The 19675-nt window shown below is 38.9% G+C and overlaps 1 protein-coding gene across 1 annotated transcript in view; it reads right to left on the reverse strand.

Moving 5' to 3' along the window:
- lca5 (lebercilin LCA5) overlaps nt 1-19675 on the reverse strand; it is a 109080-nt gene that overhangs the window by 49983 nt on the left and 39422 nt on the right. Inside the window, exons 3-4 of the mRNA XM_051925575.1 lie at nt 18771-19306; nt 201-338 (exon numbers count right to left, since the gene is read on the reverse strand). Coding sequence (XP_051781535.1) covers nt 201-338; nt 18771-19306 — 674 coding nt within the window. The remainder of the gene's footprint in view (nt 1-200; nt 339-18770; nt 19307-19675) is intronic.

Consider the following 19675-nt stretch of genomic DNA (forward strand, 5'->3'; position numbering starts at 1 on the left):
TGTATGTATACTGTAGATATATAAAGGGATATTTTTCAATTAATATTCAACTAGTCAAATCTTTTTGTTTATTCGTAATCTGAAAAATATATACCGGTATATGTTTTCTTGTGAAATAAAAACCAAGCCATTTCAGATCAAAATTATTTTAATACTGTATTTATAATTAGCTTGAAATGCTATTGGAAAGCATATTTAACCTTGAGTTTCTGACTTAGTTGATCCAGCTTCTCTTTCAGGTTTTTGGCATCCTCCTGTGCCTCATGTGCCTTCTTTTTCTCTGTTGCCAACTGTCTCTGAAAGCTGCTGCTACTGAGCTCAAGGTTTTTCTCCAGATCCTAACAAATGAAACAGACCATGTCAGAATGGCATATCACATAAACAGATTTTTATTATACACCATGTTAAAGTATGGCTTCAGAAATATGTCTGCTATTAAAACATTGATTTGTACAGTCAGACTTAATGTGAGCAGGCAAAGAGGAAAACAATATGCCCACCTGATGGTTTAAGCATTGAATTACTGCAGCAAACGCATCAAGAAAGCACTGAGCCAAGTGCATAATCTAATGAATGGTTATTAAATAAAATTCAAGAAGAATCAGACATATTTACACATTCACACAGAATTTTGCACTTGTGTAAAATTACAGAAGCTCAAGATTGGTCAAAGTAATCTTCATTTTTTCGTGTTTTGCTGAACACTGGAAAGTCTCACAAGTTAGTACTTACAGTATTTAATATAACACATCAGAAACATTTAAACATTTGCTAAGAATTCAAACCTTAAAGTACATTTTGCAGCAGCTCAAAATTGGCACATTTATTTTTTTAAAATCACTGAGAAGCTACACAGACTGTACTGTGCATCTGGTGTGTCTGTTAGCATGATGGAGGGGATCATTTCTTACATGATTACGAATATTTATCATTCAAATACTTATTTGCAGAGAAGACGAACACATGGTCCCCAAGAGCAAGACTGGGGAACAACAGCAACAACACACAAGTTCATAAATAGTAAATAAGCAAAAGAAGGGGAACCATTTGTCAAATGAATGTTGCTATACCAAACTCAGGAAACAAAACAGTTCAGTTAATGAGTATCCTTATATCACTGAAACAGAAGTATAAACAGCAAAGCCTCTTGGAGGCAATTAAACAGTTTTTAGTCACATTCCTAACCAACTACATAACATATACCAACAGCAACAGTAATTTCAGTCTATATATGGATGTGCTATTATAGTGTATTTGCAAAATTCAATCTAGTGTGGTAACTCAGACAGCCAAGTGAGGTATCTATTGCAATATATGTCTACGTTTGTTGTTCTGAAATATTCTTTTTTTGTCAAGAGCCTGCCACTTCATTTTGTTTATTATGTGCACTAGATGATGAAAATGAGTAAGAACTCATGCTCAGTATAAACCATGTAATTGATGACTAGCCAATGTTTCATTGTCCTCAGAACAATAGATGGCATTTTATAAAGTCTGCATTTTACAGGACTTCAGAAAAATCATTATCTGTGATGTCTGTCATTATTGTACAAGAATTCACTCTTGAAGAAGGAAAACAAATTTTTAGATTTATTGTATACTATCATACACATGCTCAGGTGGTACAGTTTAAGGCTCAGATAATTGTAATTTCCCATAGGAAACCAAGAGGGCGCTGTCGGCAGATGCCTTTTCTCTTCCTTTCTCTGCAGACCAGGGGCCTCATGTATAACGCCGTGCGTAGAACTCACACTATAACATGGTGTAAGCACAAAAGCGGGAATGTGCGTACGCACAGAAAAATCCAGATGCAGGAATCTGTGCGCACACAAACTTCCACGTTCTTCCACTACATAAATCCCGATCAGTGTGAAAAGTAATGCACGTGCACGCGCCTTCTGTCCCGCCCCAACTCCTCCAGAATTACGCCTCTTTGAATATGCAAATCAATATATATAGCCTTCTGTGAAAAGACAATGAGAAAAGCACAGGGGAAAATATAAGAATTTCAGCGAATATCAAGTGGAGGCAAAGGAAAAACATACTATTTGTTGGTTTAAACAGTGGTGTAATCAACAAAATGAAGTTGATCGAGTGACAGAGTGTCAGAGAAACTCGAAAGCTCAAGTTTACAAAGTCGCACAGTGCCCGAAATAAAAAAGAAATCACATATCAAAGTCGCCGTGAAAAGGCAAGTCGTAGCCCACCACCTGAGTGTCATATGAAAGCTTATTAGGGTACAGACAGAAAAAATAGGCACACAGTGGGGAAAAAAGCACGAAATGTCAACTTTAATCTTGAAATTTCCACTTTAATCACGTAGTTTATTTTGCCATTAAAGTAGAACATCATAAACTTCATGTTAAAATCGTTTAATTTACTAGTTTCTCAAATCCCATTGTAACTAAAGTAGCACATTAAATGCTTTGTTCTGTATTTGATCTTCTATGTGTGTGAATCACTACCTGTTTCTTAAATGGGCTTTCTTTTTCTCCGACAGGACACAGAATCCATTACATTCGTGATATTACAGCTCTCTGAATAATTAAAATACTGAGATGTATACGTGATATCTTTTCATGATAATAGGAATGAAAGCATGTTATTAAACATGGGAACACGGTGGCGCAGTGCTTGTTCATGTCTCACGCAAGAGGCTTGCTGTGCCATGCGCGACCTTCGATGAAAATAATTTATTGCAGCAGTACTGTCTCTTTCAAACGTACTAACCAATTCCTTTCCTTACTTTTCTTTCTCCAAATACTCAAATGCCACGCAATCAGCTCTGTAATAGACGTTAAGCCATCTGTAAGCTTAGAACGCCAATTCTTCAAAACATTTAAATAACATTAAAATATCTTCGTAGTTCGTGTTTAATTATTCTATCCGGCTATCCTTCTAGTGTCGCGTCAGCACGAGCAAGAATACAACGCAATGCAGGAACAATCCATGAACTAGCTAGCGCTGCGGCACCGTGTCCTCACATGTTTAATTATTAACAATACAGATTATTTAAATGAAGTTAAAGTTTTATCTGTATAATATAATCAACATATTTCGCTGCATTTCATCTTAAAAATGATATCGTCATCATATGTAAATACGCGCTTTATAAAGTGGCGCAGATTGTGCAATATTATAACTGTATCCCAAGTTTACAGTGAGGTGATTGTACTTATAAGTCCAAACAGTTCTACAAGGAGCACTTGAGGGACTGATTTAGTGCGTTTATAGTTCTTGGGATGAAACTTTTTCTAAACCGCGAAGTCCGCACAGGGAAGTCTCGGAAACGTTTTGCCGTGGCTGAGTCAGCGTCTGCTTCATGCTATATACCGATAATTCTCTTTCCGATCAGCTGCTGCTGTGATTCCCCACTCAGATACAGTGATATAAATACTCCGAGTGGTGCAGTGAGAGTAATATGGAAAAAGATGATGTGCTGTGGCAATCCTTAACGGGAGCAGCTGAAAGAAGAAGAAGATGCATTGAGAGTAACAACGCTAAAGCAGTTATGGTATTTGGAATACTATGGCTATTCCCTGGACCATTATATTGCTGCAGATTAATTACAATCAGATGCATTACACTAATAAACAATATGCAGTTAGTTTCAGTGTATTTATAAAGCCGCGTCAGGAATGTGGGTCTAAGAAAGAAAGGGTGACCACACAGGAACAGTAGCATTGCTTTGACGCTGGGTGCCGCCAGTCTGCAAAACCGAGCGGAGAAATTGCATACGCCAGGGCATGAGTTACCGTGGAAAAGTGTGTGGCTTTACGCCAAGTTTAGGTTTTATACATCGCGATTTGAGCGTGGAAACGTTCGTACGCAACATTTCTGTGCGTACGCACCGTTTATACATGAGGCCCCAGGGATTTGGGAGAGAAGAAAGCAACCAACATAGGGTGAGGAGGAGGATGATAAAATCCTCGAGTACCACAACTATGCTTCGGCTTCAGAACCAGCAATTGTTGACCTAGGGCTTGATGAAAACATGTCTCTCTGAGAAGAGATCCTCCAACTGAGGAAACAAATTGATAACAGTTCACGTATTTGTCCCATTTGTTACCATAAGTCTTTCAAGGTTTTGTGTGACTGCCTCCCACATTGACTTTAAAATCCTAAATATAAAAATGTTCAAAGAAATATCCATGATATAATGAACGTTGAATCATTTGCCTTTTTGTCCATTTAATATTTAACTGCAAGGTCTACTGGTTCATAATAGGGTGCATCTGTGTGGACCGATAAAATGTGAGTGACAACCCTATGTTAGTCGAAATGTATAAAAGATTTTACCTTTTTGAATTCTAGCGAATGAAAAACCACAACCATGGTGCTCACTCATGATCCCTTAGTGCCCATCTAAATTAGATTTTAAGTGTGACCTTACTTGCCTGAGGAATGTAAACCTGTAGTCAAAGAAGTTGGGACATAGGAGTAGGCGATTCAGTATGGGAGTGGCTTCCATAAACTCCCTCCCTTTTATTCAGTTATTTCCTTTTGCTCATTTCATCAGAAAGGCAGTAGGCCTCAGAATAAAGTACCACTTCATAAATCATCTGGTGCCACAGGCCTTTTGTAAGTAAGCTTTAAGAGTGTCTTTGAACTACAGACATGGACAAATATGTTGGTGCCCCTCTATGAAAAAAGAAGAACCCACAACTATCCCTGAAATAACATGAACTGAAAAAAGTAATTGGCAGTCATCATTGTTTATTCCACATTTATCAAAAATCAGACTTTGCTTTAAAGTTTTGAATCAATAGAATATTTCAAATAATAATAATGATGGGACCCGTAACCCATTATTTTGTTGCACAACCTTTAAAGGCAATCACTGAAAATAAGTGATTCTTGTAGCTCTCAATGAGACTTTTGCATCTATAAACAGATAATACAGGCCACTCTTCCTGAAAAAACTGTTCTAACTGTGACAGGTTTGAAGGGTGCCTTCTCCTTTCAATAGATGTTCAATATGATTCAATAGAAGACTACTACTGAATTGTCCAATGTTTTGTTCTTAGCCATTCTTGGGTGCTTTTAGCTATGTGTTCTGAGATCATTATCCCGTTAAAGGACCCATAACCTGTGACTGAGAAACAGCTGTGTGACACTGGGCACTACGTTGGTCCAAAATGTCTTGACAGTTTTGAGATTTCTTTGTTTCCTACACAGACTGAAGGCACCCCTTGCCAGATGCAGCAAAGCAGCCCCAAAACAAAACTGATCCTCCTCCATGTTTCATAGTAGGTATGGTGTTCTTTTCTTTGCATGCTTCATTTTTTCATCTGTGGACATAGAACTTGACTTGCCAAAAAGCTCTAGTTTTGTCTCATCTGTCCAAAGGACACACTCCCAGAAGCACTGTGGCTTCTCAATTAGGATTTTAGTAAAGTCCAGTATAGCTTTTTTTTTTTTTTCCAACAGTGCATTCCTGAGTCTTCTTCCATTTAGCCCACTGTCACACAAAATGTGACAGATGCTGTCATCAGACACTGATAGACCCTGACCTTGTAGTTCAGCTTATATCTCTTTGGAAGCTGTCCTTGGCTTTTTGTCTACTATTCTCACCATCCTTCTGTCCATCTTGGGATCGATTTTCCTCTGGCAAACTTGTCTCGGGAGGATGGCTACAAGTCCCATGGACCCTGAACTTCTTAACCGTATTTGCAACCGTTATCTCAGGAACATCAAGCTATTTGGAGATGGTTGTATAGCCTTTGCCTTAACATGCTTGTCTGTTAATTTCTTTCTGATCTCCTCAGACAAGTGTCTCCTCTGCTCTAGTCTATATTCAGTGTGTGACATAAGATGATACCAAACAGCACAGTGACTACTTTTCTCCATTTAAATTAGCTGAATAACTGATTGCATGATTGGTGACATGTGTGATACTAATTAAATTCACTCTAATACAATTTTTATGATTTGTGTGCCCATGGCATTTTAGAATATCTTTGTAGAATAATACTTTATCTCTTTACACATTTGCTTTGCTTTACTTGATGACATGTCAAATGCATGCAAGTATACATGGGACAATTGCTTTTCAATTAATCAAATTTTCTGGAGGCATACAACATTATGATATGCAAGGATACCAACAAATCTGTCAATGTCTGTATTTACATTGGCTGCCCTGGGTTATCTGACCTCAGCTAAGCAGGAAGTAGAAGGTCTGTTTGTGGAGACCAAATTCAGACATTTTGATGCTGGGGCTTACTCAGTGATGATGAATTACAGGATCATCACTTAAATGTTGATCATCTTTCCTTCAGTAAGCAAACTTGAATTAGTAAATAAATAGGAATAATCTTCTAAAGACAGCCTGAAAGTAATTTCCCAAGAATTTGTAAGATTATAATAGTAGGTCACTTATAATATCACTTGCAGAAATGCTCAGATGATTTTTCACTTATGGGGTGTACTGATAAAAGGGATGAAAAAAAAAAGAGTATAGGAGTCAGGTGGAGAACTTAAGTTTCCTGGTGCAAAGACAATTAATTGTATTCATCCTAATATCAGCAAAACCAAGGAAATGGTTATTGTCTTTCACTGCTCCAAACAGCATCTGTTTCTGGCCATTATTCACGGAGTGGATGTAGAGGTTGTGCACTCCTATATGCACTTGGGGGTCCACGTCAATGACAGGTTGGACTGATCTTGAAACACAGAGGGACTATATAAGAAAGAGCAGAGCAGGCTCTTGTTACTTAGGAGACAGTGTTCCTTTAATGTGAGAAGTGACAACCTTCACTTCTTCTACAACTCTGATGGCCTGTGCACTTTTCTATACTGTGATGTGCAGGGCTGGTAACATCACTTCAAGAGAGGACCACCGAATCAACAAGCTAATTAAAATGGCAGGCTCAGTTATGGGACACACTCTGGACCCCATGAAGTTAGTACCAAAGAACAGAGATAAAACAACACTGAACAATGCTGTACATCATCTCTCTGAAACACTAACACTGGGTACTTCCGGCCGAAGAAATTATTTAGCAGAAGGGTGTCAACAAACACTATTGGGGCTCCTTTACACCAACTACAATATGCCTGCATAATGCCTCACTGAGAATGTGACAGTCAAGTCAGACATGTTATTTTTTTTTTTAAATTTTATTACTTTTTAGTCTTTCTGGTTTGTGATCAGACCATAGTGTGGGTGTAAATATTTTAATTTATTTAAAGATCTTCTGTAAAATAAAGTCTCTTTCTTTCATTCCCTCTCAGATCTTTTTATTGTACGCAAGAGTATTGATGCAAACAGCCTTATACACAGTTACCTTCAAATATCCTCAAACTTTTGTGCGACAGCTAGAAGCTGGTCCAGTATTCCACAGCAACAGTAGAATCAGAGGACTGCTGCCTAGAGTATCTGGTCCAAGACCTGGGCACAGACATTTTTTAAAATGAGGACTGAAATCATTGAACCGAAATGTTAATCTACATAGAAATTTGTTCAGACATATATTAAGAACATTTAAAATGATAAAAATTAATAAGGTATATTTATGGCGAAAGCACACAAATATGCAATGTTTTATTGTTCATTAAATTGCAATTTCCCCCTGCAGTTTATAGCAACTGGTTTTGGCTGTTAAACCTGGTTGGATATTCCTGGAAGATATAAAAAAAAAATCAAATTGCTAATGATGCTTTAAATTATAATAAACATGAGAACATGATGATATAATCCTATTCTTTCAATTAAGGCTTGCAGTATTGGCTTGGATGGGATGCATTGTTCAACTGTGCTTCATAGAACAATGACTATATGACCCAAAAAACTGTACACTTTTGATTTATTTAGAGGATAATTTGTATTCAATAAAATTGTCTCAATAAACAAAAAGGTTATTTATATTTTTGCAAATGTTTCACTGTAGGACTGAATTATTACTACATATAATATTCAGGGATATTTTTGAAGTGTACATAATCTTTTAGGCATGTTATTCTTATTGATAACTTTGGGAAATTTGTTAGCTGAAGTAGACTGTGTAATTCCGTGGTGTCTCAGGATGACCTGCACTCTTTGATGCAGGTCTTCCAAATGCAGAATGTGGTAAATTAGTGATGTTACAAAGCATGTCTTTGCCTCACTTTAGGGCAGCTAAACTGGAAATTATCAACCCCAGACAGTCGATACACATCCCAACCATCAGTGTAAAAAATGAACTGACAAACTTGTTAGATACTTGCAGGGATCACGAACAGAACTCTGCTTAAGGAAAGGTCTTGAATATTTCAGAAAGGGAGCATTGCTGATCAGAAGCATGAGGCACATCTGTGTCCTCATGTTAAAGCAAGTCTGGTGACTGAAAAGGAAAACCTCACTTCAGGGACCAAGTGGCTTTAGCATAGCATAAGGAAAACAGTAAGTATATCCAAACACTCTGCAGCTTTTAGGTCATATATAAAAGTTAAATTAAATATATTTAGCTAAAGATAGGTCTCTCAAAGTTCTATGTAGACACAGTGTCCTATTTTATTCACAAGTCATAACATACCTTCTTATATCAACATGATAGTCAACTCTCTCAACTGAAATGCTTTATTAAAAATCAAAATTCAAAACCAAATCTGAAGACTCAAGTGAAGATCCCAAAGTGTTACACTAGATTAATCTCTGTATTTTTAGGGCACAATCTTTGTTTTTCTGTTCTTTATGCACAACTTTGTTTTAGCAGATTTTAGTAGATTGCAGCCCCAGGGACAATGGGAACAGCTCAGGGTCTGTGAGAGTGTCAAGAAATGAGAAACTGCACTATACAGGCTATAATGGTGGTGTAATGATTAGCATGGTTGTCTTTCAATCAAGTAGTAAAGATTTGATCCTTGTCCATTACTATTATGTTTTTCTTTAATGAAGCATTTTTTAAATTAAGTTGTCATGTTACCTGGAGCTATTTATTGTAATTTGGACTTGTTTGCAATAGAAGGAGAAACCAAGAATACTGCATATACTGTATACATACATACATATAAAAAAAAACTTCTAAAATTAGCAACAGTTATTTGATAAAATAAAATTTGACAAAAAAAAAATAAAATAAAAAATAAAATGTGACAACATATACAGTAACTTATAAGTATTTATTACCTTTCTACTTTCTCACCAGGGCAATGCAGAGTAGCTCAACTATTAACTATTTTAAAAACTGGAAATATCATACAAAGTAACTTAAGAAAGTGGGGTTTGTGGATGAAATAGCATTATTTAATTTGTTTTGACAATGAGGAGACTAAAATGGAACACACAAAGAAAACTAGCCTAGCAGTATTTTGAAGAAATACTGCATCTGTGTGTAATATCAATTAAAAATTACAGTATCTGTAATTGACAAAAATGAATTATAGCAGCTAAAGAGAAATTTATTGACAGTAAAACAGAAAGAAACAAATGTACAGAAATAAAGTCATGGTAGCATAACAAGAATTCAAATTCATTAAAAAGTTAACTGTTAGTAAAGAATATTCAAGTCTAGGAATATCATAGGAACTTGTTTTTCAGTACCAAGTTGTTAACAATATTACAAAAACATAACAGTACTAGTTCTTTTACATTGTCAGTAGTACCAAGTGAAAGTACTGCAATCATGTGACTGTGTTACTCCAGGAGACAACACATGAGAAATGGCTCACGGTAATGATGTTACATCACAACATTAACACAGTCATAACTAGAAAGGCTTTGTGTATGAGGCAAGAGAATTTCAGAACATGAATAGTGCTTAATATTATTTAAACAACAATCTAAAACACATACAGGCTTTCATTATTGCCACTTTTATCCAGATATGCTTTCAGAAACAGATTTATGCAATTTTTGACAATGCAATTCTGTGACTTATCAGATGTGAACTGTAATCATTTAACTTGAAGTGTCACAAATTTGTGAGAGAAAACGAAATGATGGTGAGATTGATCACTTTTTAATACTGTGTCCTACACACTCCCAATAATGAAACATTTACTTTCTGATTGCACCAAACATCTATGAAGATGTCCATCCAAGCATCCATCCATTTTCTAACTGGCGTATACAGTTCAGGGTCATGGAGAGAAACCTGACATGCATCCATTGTTAAAGCATATAGGACTGTAGGATATGGGACAAAACTGCACAAAGTGCTAACAGTAGTTGCAGCAATTAAAAGTAAAGGAAAGCTGCAAAGTGGCTATTTTTCTCATCTACTCAGGCAGTTGAATGAGCTCTGTGCTTATGCAAGTTAGCAGGACAGTAAAAAATGGCTTATGTCATTGCTAATACAAATATGCAAACACTAAATTTGTATAATTTGTTTGGTTTTTGAAGGCAAACTAACGTTCATTAGTATAACCCCTAAAATGTGACAAACACAGTAAAAGCACATATATCCTATATTTAAATTGTTACTAATTAATAAATTAATTGTCATTTGACTAACTCTGGATTAGTACACAGGCTAAGCAATAACAAATTCTGATTACTTATGTAGGATACAAAGGGTGTTTAACAGGAGTTTTGAAGCAGTGAACTTATTAAGTTCTTCATTAATCCTTTTGGTTACTACTCAAAGTTCATGATCAGAAGTAAGTGCAGGGACGTTGATTTACTGGTAAATCGAGAGCTTTGCCTTCTGACACAGTTCCTTCTTTACCAGTACAGATCAGTATAGCGACTTCATAACTGCTCTAGCTGGCCCAATCTCGATCTCACCAGCATTTTTTCTCCTTACTCTTGAACAAGCTCACAAGATACTTAAACTCCTTTATTTGAGGCAGTACCTCACCTCCAACTCTGAGAGGACATTCTGCCTTTTTTACTGAGGACCAAAGCCTCAAATTTGGAGATTCTTCACAGCCCAATAAAGCCAACAGGACCATGGTGTCTCCAAAAAGCAGTGATGCAATTTTAAGGTCACCGATCCAGACACCTTTCCCTCTCCGGCTGCACCTTGATATTCTGACCATGATAATTTCAAACAAGCAAACCACAGCCCTTTTGGAGTCCTACACCTACTGAGAATGGTGCTGATGTTTTTCCAAGTATGCGGACACAGGTCTCACTGTGATTATACAAGGACCAAATAGCTCTTATTAGGGACCCTGGAACCTCATACTCTCCCTGCACCCTACCAACAGGAACACAGTCATAGGCATTCTCTAATTTCATAGTACACATATAGAATGATTGAGTGTACTCCCTTGCTCCCTTCAGGATCCTCATGAGGGAAAATTGCTGGTCCACTTTTCCACAGCCTGGACAGAATCCACATTGCTCCTCCTGGAGCTTAGGTTTCACGATAGTGCTGAGTCTCCTTTCCAGGACCTAAATGAAAATTTTCCCATGGAGGCTGAGACGTCTGATACCCAGATAGATGGAACACACCTTCCAGTCCCCCTTTTTAAAAATGGACCACAGAACACTGAAAAGGGATGTCAGCCATGACAGCCCAAGTATGTCCAGAGCCTTTAGCATTTCTGGGCAGATTTCATCAACTCCCAGGGCCTTTCCACTACAAGTTACTCAATTACCTCAGTGACCTCCATCCTGGAAATGGGAATTGATCCCTCATCAGTTTCTAGCTCTGCCTCCCCAACAGAGGGTGTTGTCTGTTAAATTCAGGAGCTTCTCAGAATGTTCCTTCTACAGACAAACTAAATTCTCAGTACAGGTCAGCCATTTTTACACCCTTGCTGAGAACAGCCTGAGTGAAACCCTGCCTTCCCTTTCCGAGTCGCCTGATGGTTTGCCAGAACCTCTTTGAGCCCGATCAATTGTTGCTTTCGTTGGTCCCTCTCAACTTCTCCCACACCCTGGTTTTTCCTTCCCTGGCAGCAGGCTGAAGCCTTTTTGGCATACTAGTACCCCTCTGTTGATTCAGGAGTCTCCAGTGCTAAACGTACATGGAAGTCTTCTTTCTTAAGTCTGATGGAATCCCTCACCTCTGATGTCTACCACTGGGTGCTTGGATTGCCACCTCAAGAGGCACCTATGACTTTCAGATTGCAACTCTTGGCAAGTGTTTCCACAATGGATGCTTTGAACAAGATCCAATCGGGCTCTGTGTTTGAGTTGAAAGTCTTATAGACAGTTGCCTCCCCTAGATGTTCTCAGTCTATCCTAATTACACGCATGGGCTTTCCTGGCTTGTCTAGGTGGCTCCCCCACCATCTTACCCAATGCACCACCAGGTGGTAAGCAGTTAATAGCTTTGCCCCTCTCTTCACCCAAGTGTCCAGAACATTGAAGATACCACTGTAAAACTGATCATAGATTTTTGGTCTAAGGTGCTCAGGAATCAAATACAGCAGTGCCTCATACTTCGAACTTAATTTCAGGAGACGGTTTGAACTTTGAATTTTTCAAAGTCCAAATCAGTTTTCCCCATTAGAAATAATGGAAAGTGAATAAATCCATTCCCAGACTCTAAACAATACCCATTTCGATAAACTAAACAGCAAAAACACATAATGTAAGGTAAAAATAACACCATTTATCATAAATAGTATATTAAAACATGAATACAATAAAATACGTAAATGCTGTATAATAAAATAAAAACTGCCTTTACTGTACATATGTGAGGAGTGGTGGAGTCCAGTATGGCTGGTGGAGAGGAAGAAAAAGGTTACTGTTTGGAAGCAAGTCGCCTTAAATAAACATGCTTCACAAGTTCCTTTATCGGCTCAATCATCAACACTACAACCTTCCTCTTAGGCTTTGTTGTTTCCACTCTCTTCTTGGATGCCATGATAAATAGATTTGGGTTATATAAAATCAAACATAACCAAAAATAAAGAAAAAAAAAACTGTTGCTGCATTTTTTCACTATGCATGCAGTTCCGAGTGTAGAAGCATCATTCAAACTCCAGATCAAATTTCTCTCAAATATAGTGTTCAAACTCTGGAATGTTTGAAGTACGAGGCACCACTGTAAACTTGTTATTCACCTAATGCTTGAACATGATGTTTGTTATAGGCAAACCATGCTTATCACAGACTTTGTATGTGCTTAAACAACAAATGGTAGTTTGGAGTAGCAAGGCCTTAATGGACTATCTAGAAGGGATCTTGGAAAGGGTCCCAAGATGGGGACTACATAATTCTACTGGATGACACCCATGTGGATAATGATAAAGACACCTGGTGTGATTCAGAGGAATGGCCTGCCTGATCTAAACCTGAGAACTCTTTTGTTATTGTTATTGAATCGATAATGTTAAGACTAAATTGGAATGGGCATGTGGTTAATATAAATCCGATGTTCCACAATAATTTACATTATAAACTCTATGCTGAAATTCCCACAAGATTATAAAATTCCCCACATTTCTTCTTACATTTGGGGAACCCCGATGTCTATTGCACATAAAACTGAAGCTCTGTATTGTATTTTGATATTTATGAATGCCAATTTTAGTTTTCTTAAATGACAGTTGAGTAACTATTTGATGTACATACCCCCATTTTAAAGCTGTTACCTCTACAATCAAGTCAAGTCAAGTTGGGGAGCATGCACTGGTACAGTGCGTTGCTGCACCCACTACACGATGAAACAACTCGGTATCCCGGTTTGCAACCTCCCAGGCAGACATGCGGTCCAGTCCCACCCTCCGGAAATGACCCTCTATCTGCTGCAGCCAGGTGTTATGTGGGCGACCCTTTGGCCTGGTCAAGCCACTCGGGTCCCCAACAATGAGGATCTTACGAGCCGGATCACCCTCGGGGAAACGTGCCACATGGCCGTAGTGCCATAACTGATGCTCCCTCACAATGCAGGTAATGTGCCTCATTCGGGACTCCATGAGCAACCGCTCATTCGACACAAAGTCAAACCAATGGTACCCAAGGATTTTCCGGAGAGACACAGTACCAAAGGAGTTCAGTTCTCAGGTCACTGGATAGCATCCATGTCTTGCAACCATATAGCAAGACAGGAAGCACCAGGACTCAAGACTTGGACCTTCGTCCTTTTGCATAAATATCATGAGCGCTACACACCCCTTTCCAGCAATCTCATGACCCCCCATTCTCTCCCAATCCGTCTACTGACTTCATAGGAAGAGTCACCTGAGACATGAATGTCACTGCCAAGGTAAGTAAACCTCTCCACAAGGTCAACACTCTCTCTGCAGACAAACCCATTGATGGCTGTGCCTAAGAGGTCATTAAAGGCCTGGATCTTGGTTTTTATTAAGGACACTCGCAAGCCCAGACACTTAGACTCCTTGCTCAGTCTCTCGAGCGCCCCGATCAGGGCCTCCATTGACTCCGCGAAGATCAGAGCATCGTCAGCAAAGTCAAGATCTGTGAATCTTTCTTCACCAACAGATGACCCACAGCCGCTGGATCCCACGACCTTGCCTAACACCCAGTCCAGACAAGCATTGAACAGAGTAGGAGCAAGAACACACCCCTAACGAACCCCAGAATCAACTGGGAAAAACGCAGAGGTCATGCCTCCACTCTGCACAGCATTCACAGTACCAGTGTACAGGCCAGCCATGATATTCAACAACCTCAAGGGGATCCTGCGAACCCTCAGGATGTCCCACAGGGCAGCTCAATCAACTGAATCGAACGCTTGGTGGAAATCGACAAAGGTTGCAAAGAAACTCTGCCGATATTCTTGTTTACGCTCCATGAGAACCCTCAGTGCCAGGATGCGGTCGATGGTACACTTCTTATGCATCCTTATCTAAACCAATCATTTCCATTAATGTTTTGGTTTATCAATAAATGTAATTTACAGTATTTTCAAGTTTCTTATCAACTCTTGATCTGGTGTATCCAAATGTAAATTAATGGGAAAAACTGGATTATTTCCAAATTTACCTTGGTTTCTCTAGGTTTAGGTGTTAATATCTATTAGTCAAGAAGTTGGCCTTAATATTGTTCTGGAAATAACGTCATGGATTGCCATGCCATGCCTGGTCATACTGCCTAACAACTGCCTGGCAACCAAGCAAACACAAGTCACAAAACAACTGGCTCAATGAGTGTGAAGTGGCTTTGAAGAGGGATAGCACCTCCAAATATGAAGCCATCATATCCTCAAGACAGTAGCTTTACCCTTGCAGGTAAGGAATAAGGAACTGCTCCAAATGAAGCCTTTCAAGTACTTTAGGATCATCTTCACAAATTAGGATTAAGGTGACAAATATATTCAAAAACCTGAGGCATAATAGAAAGATACAGCATAACCAACATATTTTCTTGGTTACAATTACATTCATCATCCAGGATAATTAAGTTTTTATAATAGTCTATATTTTGATGTTGCAATAGTTTTAAACCCTACCAATTCCAATGAAGAATGGGTCATTAGAAGATTATTTGTTTATAACAAGGTGAGTGTATCAAGAGCAAGACAAGCACTGACCTGAAAAAAAACACCAGTCCATTGCAAGGCACACATATGCAAACTCTGAAGTCACTAAGCACAGTCACAGCACACAGTCAATGGTGCACTTTCTGGTCACATTCTCTTTCCCTAACCTTTCTTCCTCCCTTCTCTTCTTCCCACCATTCCTCCCCTGCCAGTGCTGAACATTTATCTTTGATTGGTGGTACAGTATCAGAGTTTTCTTTGAAACATTTCTATAACATGACATTGTCAATTTCTTGTAGTTGTACTTAATTGTACATTATTTTTCATTTTCTAACACTAACCTAATACATTTACCTTTTTCAAGTGTGCATCTAGCTTACACACAGAGCTTTACTCTCTCCTTTTACAAAACACATTTTGGAAAAGCCCTTCCTGAGAGTCTACTTAATTAGGATTTGTATCAGCTTCTTCTAGATTTTGCCAATGCAGATGTACCATTGCCATTTTTTGGAAGACAGGCAGACAGAAATGAAAGGTACTTCATTACAGACAGACAGACAGACAGGTAGATAGATAGAAAATAGATAGACAGACAGACAGCCATAGATAGTGTCACACACGTGCACATGGGAGGCAGCTAAAGGGCTCAAATGAGGGTAATTCCATGCCAAACCAGAGGACAGAGTGCATTAACCCTTTCTCTTCTTCTCCTGCACACCATTCTTGGGAAATTCCGCCTGGCCCCAATGACGTCACTTCCTCTGCCTCTCCTTAAATGCCACCATTTTCTACCTGTGCTTCAGTTCCATTTTGAACTCCATAATACTAGTTGCTTTCTGTGTTTCAATGACCTACAAAATACGGAGTGGCTACCACAAACCTTTTTGTGGCTCCTTGGTGTTCATGTTGTGACAATAGATAGATAAAGTAAATGAAGAAAATGTAATGGGCTGCTATGATTAGCAGGTATGATTAGTGTCATACCTGGGCATAACAAACTTACACACACACACATGAGTGCACAATATTCAGCCTTCAAGAAGATCTCAACATGCATTAAATGAAGTAAAACATTTGACATTCACCATAACTAATATGTCTCCATCTACTGAGGTATGTTTATTTTTATTTTATGTATGTTTATTTTCATCTAGATCTGCAACATTATTGAAAAAACAAGCAGCCAAAATGTGAAGGACAGTACTGTTGTTTAAGTAACCATATTAATGCCAGTAAAGCCTATGGATGGGTTTAACAAAATCATATTTTCTTTGTAATACAAATTTCCTATGGTTTCTTTTACACAACAGTTTATTTTGCTAATGTTTTAATAACTTTGTAAGAAAATCTGTACTGTGTTAAATATTTCAATGGACTACATCTTTTGCACATGTCACAAGCAACATAATAAGAGTAATAATTACAATGATGTAAGAATTATGACATTTGTGCCAACAAAGCAGTGGATCCAGATGGAGTATCGCCATGACTGCTGAAGGCCTATGCGCTGGAGCTGGGGAGTCCTCTACAGCGCATCTTCAACCTGAGCCTGGAACAGGGGAGAGTCCCGAGGCTTTAGAAAACATCTTGCATCACCCCCGTCCCAAAGGTATCACGTCCTAGTGAGCTGAACGACTTCTGGCCTGTCGCTCTGACGTCACATGTGATGAAGACCATGCAGCGGCTGCTGCTTCACCACCTAAGGCCACAGGTCCACCACGCCCTCGACCCTCTGCAGTTCGCATACCAGGAGAAGGTGGGAGCGAAGGATGCCATCTTCTACATGCTACACTGATCCCTCTCCCACTTGGACAAAGGCAGTAGTGCTGTAAGAATTATGTTTCTAGACTTCTCTAGCGCCTTCAACAACATCCAACATATGCTCCTTAGGGACAAGCTGACAGAGATGGGAGTAGATTCATACCTGGTGGCATGGATCGTGGACTATCTTACAGACAGACCTCAGTATGTGCGTCTCAGGAACTGCAGGTCTGACATTGTGGTCAGCAACACAGGAGCACCACAGGGGGCTGTACTTTCTCCGGTCCTGTTCACCCTATATACATCGGACTTCCAATACAACTCAGAGTTCTGCCACTTGCAAAAGTTCGCTGACGACACTGCTAGCGTGGGCTGCATCAGGAATAGGCAGGAAGAGGAGTATAGGAACTTAATCAAGGACTTTGTTAAATGGTGAGACTCAAACCACCTACAACTGAACACCAGCAAAACCAAGGAGCTGGTGGTGGATTTTAGGAGAACCAGGCCCCTCATGGACCCCGTGATCATCAGAGGTGACTTGTGTGCAGAGGGTGCAAACCTATAAATACCTGGGAGTGCAGCTGGATGATAAATTGGACTGGACTGCCAATACTGATGCTCTGTATAAGAAAGGACAGAGCCGACTATACTTCCTTAGAAGGCTGGCGTCCTTCAACATCTGCAAGAGCACCCTCTTCTACGCAGTGGTGTGCTGGGGAAGCAGTATAAAGAAGAGGGACGCCTCACACCTGGACAAACTGGTGAGGAAGGCAGGTTCTATTGTAGGCACGGAGCTGGACAGTTTGACATCCATGGCAGAGCGACGGGCACTGAGCAGGCTCCTGTCAATAATGGAGAATCCACTGCATCCACTAAACAGTGTCATCTCCAGACAGAGGAGCAGCTTCAGCGACAGACTGCTGTCAATGTCCTGCTCCACTGACAGACTGAGGAGATTGTTCCTTCCCCAGACTATGCGACTCTTCAATTCCACCCGGGGGGGAAAACGTTAAAATTATGCAAAGTTATTGTCTCTCTGTATACCTGCATTGTTATCACTCTTTAATTTAATATTGTTCTTTATCGGTATGCTGCTGCTGGAGTATGTGAATTTCCCCTTGGGATTAATAAAGTATCTATCTATCTACAACATTTACTACAAAGTACCAGTCCACGTTACTAAATTTTCAGTGTTATTTGCAACATGAAAAAACACAAACTTTGTTTTAATTTCACAATCTAATTAATATGATCAAAAGTGGAACTAAGGAGCATTCGGTTGAACATTCAATTGCGTTAATGTTGTATTGCCAAATAAATTATGTATTTAAGAATGTATATAAATATCCTTGCTAGCACAACTGATTTGAATATTGCTGATACTCCTCTCTTTACAATATTTTAGTGAAGGTATGAAAAGCCATAACAGTGACTGACAAGACAGATAGTTAAACTTAATTCATATAAACCAAGTCTGATAAAGCTTTTTCAACTAAACAGCAATGGTGAAACATAATTATGCAATGGAAGCAAAGTTAGAGGTCATTGAGGTAAACCAGAAGTGCTTTCTAATAGAGAAAGCTAGTGAAGTGCAGGAAACACTTTTCTTCACAATTCCTCAGAATAAATTAAAGATAATTGAGAATTTTACTTTTTTCCAAAAGGAAAGGCAAATTTGCTTACCTTGACCCTTCTTTCATACTCTTCTATTTTTTGTTCAGTCTGAGTTAGTTTACGGGCCAGTTCATCCCTCTCAGCCAGCTGTTTGTCTTCGGCTAGCTTGCGGAGTTTTTGCAGATTGGACTTTGTGCGATATAATTCCTCTTCTGCATCTTTTAGCCGCCTGTCAGTTGTACGCTCTCGTTCCTGTGATTTGCGCAATCGCTCCCTTAGACTACGCACCTCATTGTTATGGCGGGAAATAAGCTGGGAAATCTCATTCTCTGTGTCCTCAAATTTATTGAGAGCCTTTGTCTGACGGTATTGCAAACGCCTTAGAGCTCTATTCTCTTTCTGCTGCTCATCCAGGCGCTGCTGCAGCTCTGACAGCTCGTTTTTCAACTCATTGATCTTGAGCAACCTTGCTGACAGCATTCGCTTAGTCACCAGGTCCACATCTTTCACAGGAGGATCCTTATTTAAACTCTGAGAGCGGTAGCCCCACTTTTGGGGCCCCCCAGGTTTGTTTGACAAATTTTTTAAGCTGGTCTTTTTATGTCCTACAAAAAAAGGAAACAAGCAAATGTAATTAACAGTTTTATTACTAAAATATACATATATTTAAAAATAAAGGTCAAGCCTCCTCTCAACATAGAAATATAAAATATTATAACAACATATATAAGCAAAAAAATGTACCGTAAAACAAAAGCAAGAGTAAATTAACACATCTGCAGCTTTTATACTTCTATTTTCAATCTGTCACCCTAAAACCCTTCTAAATGTGAACTCTTCCTCAACATGAGCATTATTTAGGCAAGATATTAAAGAAGAAGTGAACTTGATGGCAATTGACTTCAAATACAGTTTAGGTAGTCATTTGGTCCAAAGCAGTACTAAAAAGAGACGAGGCCACAAAAGAACTGAAA

This window comes from Erpetoichthys calabaricus, chromosome 3 (genome assembly GCF_900747795.2).
Source record: "Erpetoichthys calabaricus chromosome 3, fErpCal1.3, whole genome shotgun sequence".
Taxonomy (NCBI): domain Eukaryota; kingdom Metazoa; phylum Chordata; class Cladistia; order Polypteriformes; family Polypteridae; genus Erpetoichthys; species Erpetoichthys calabaricus.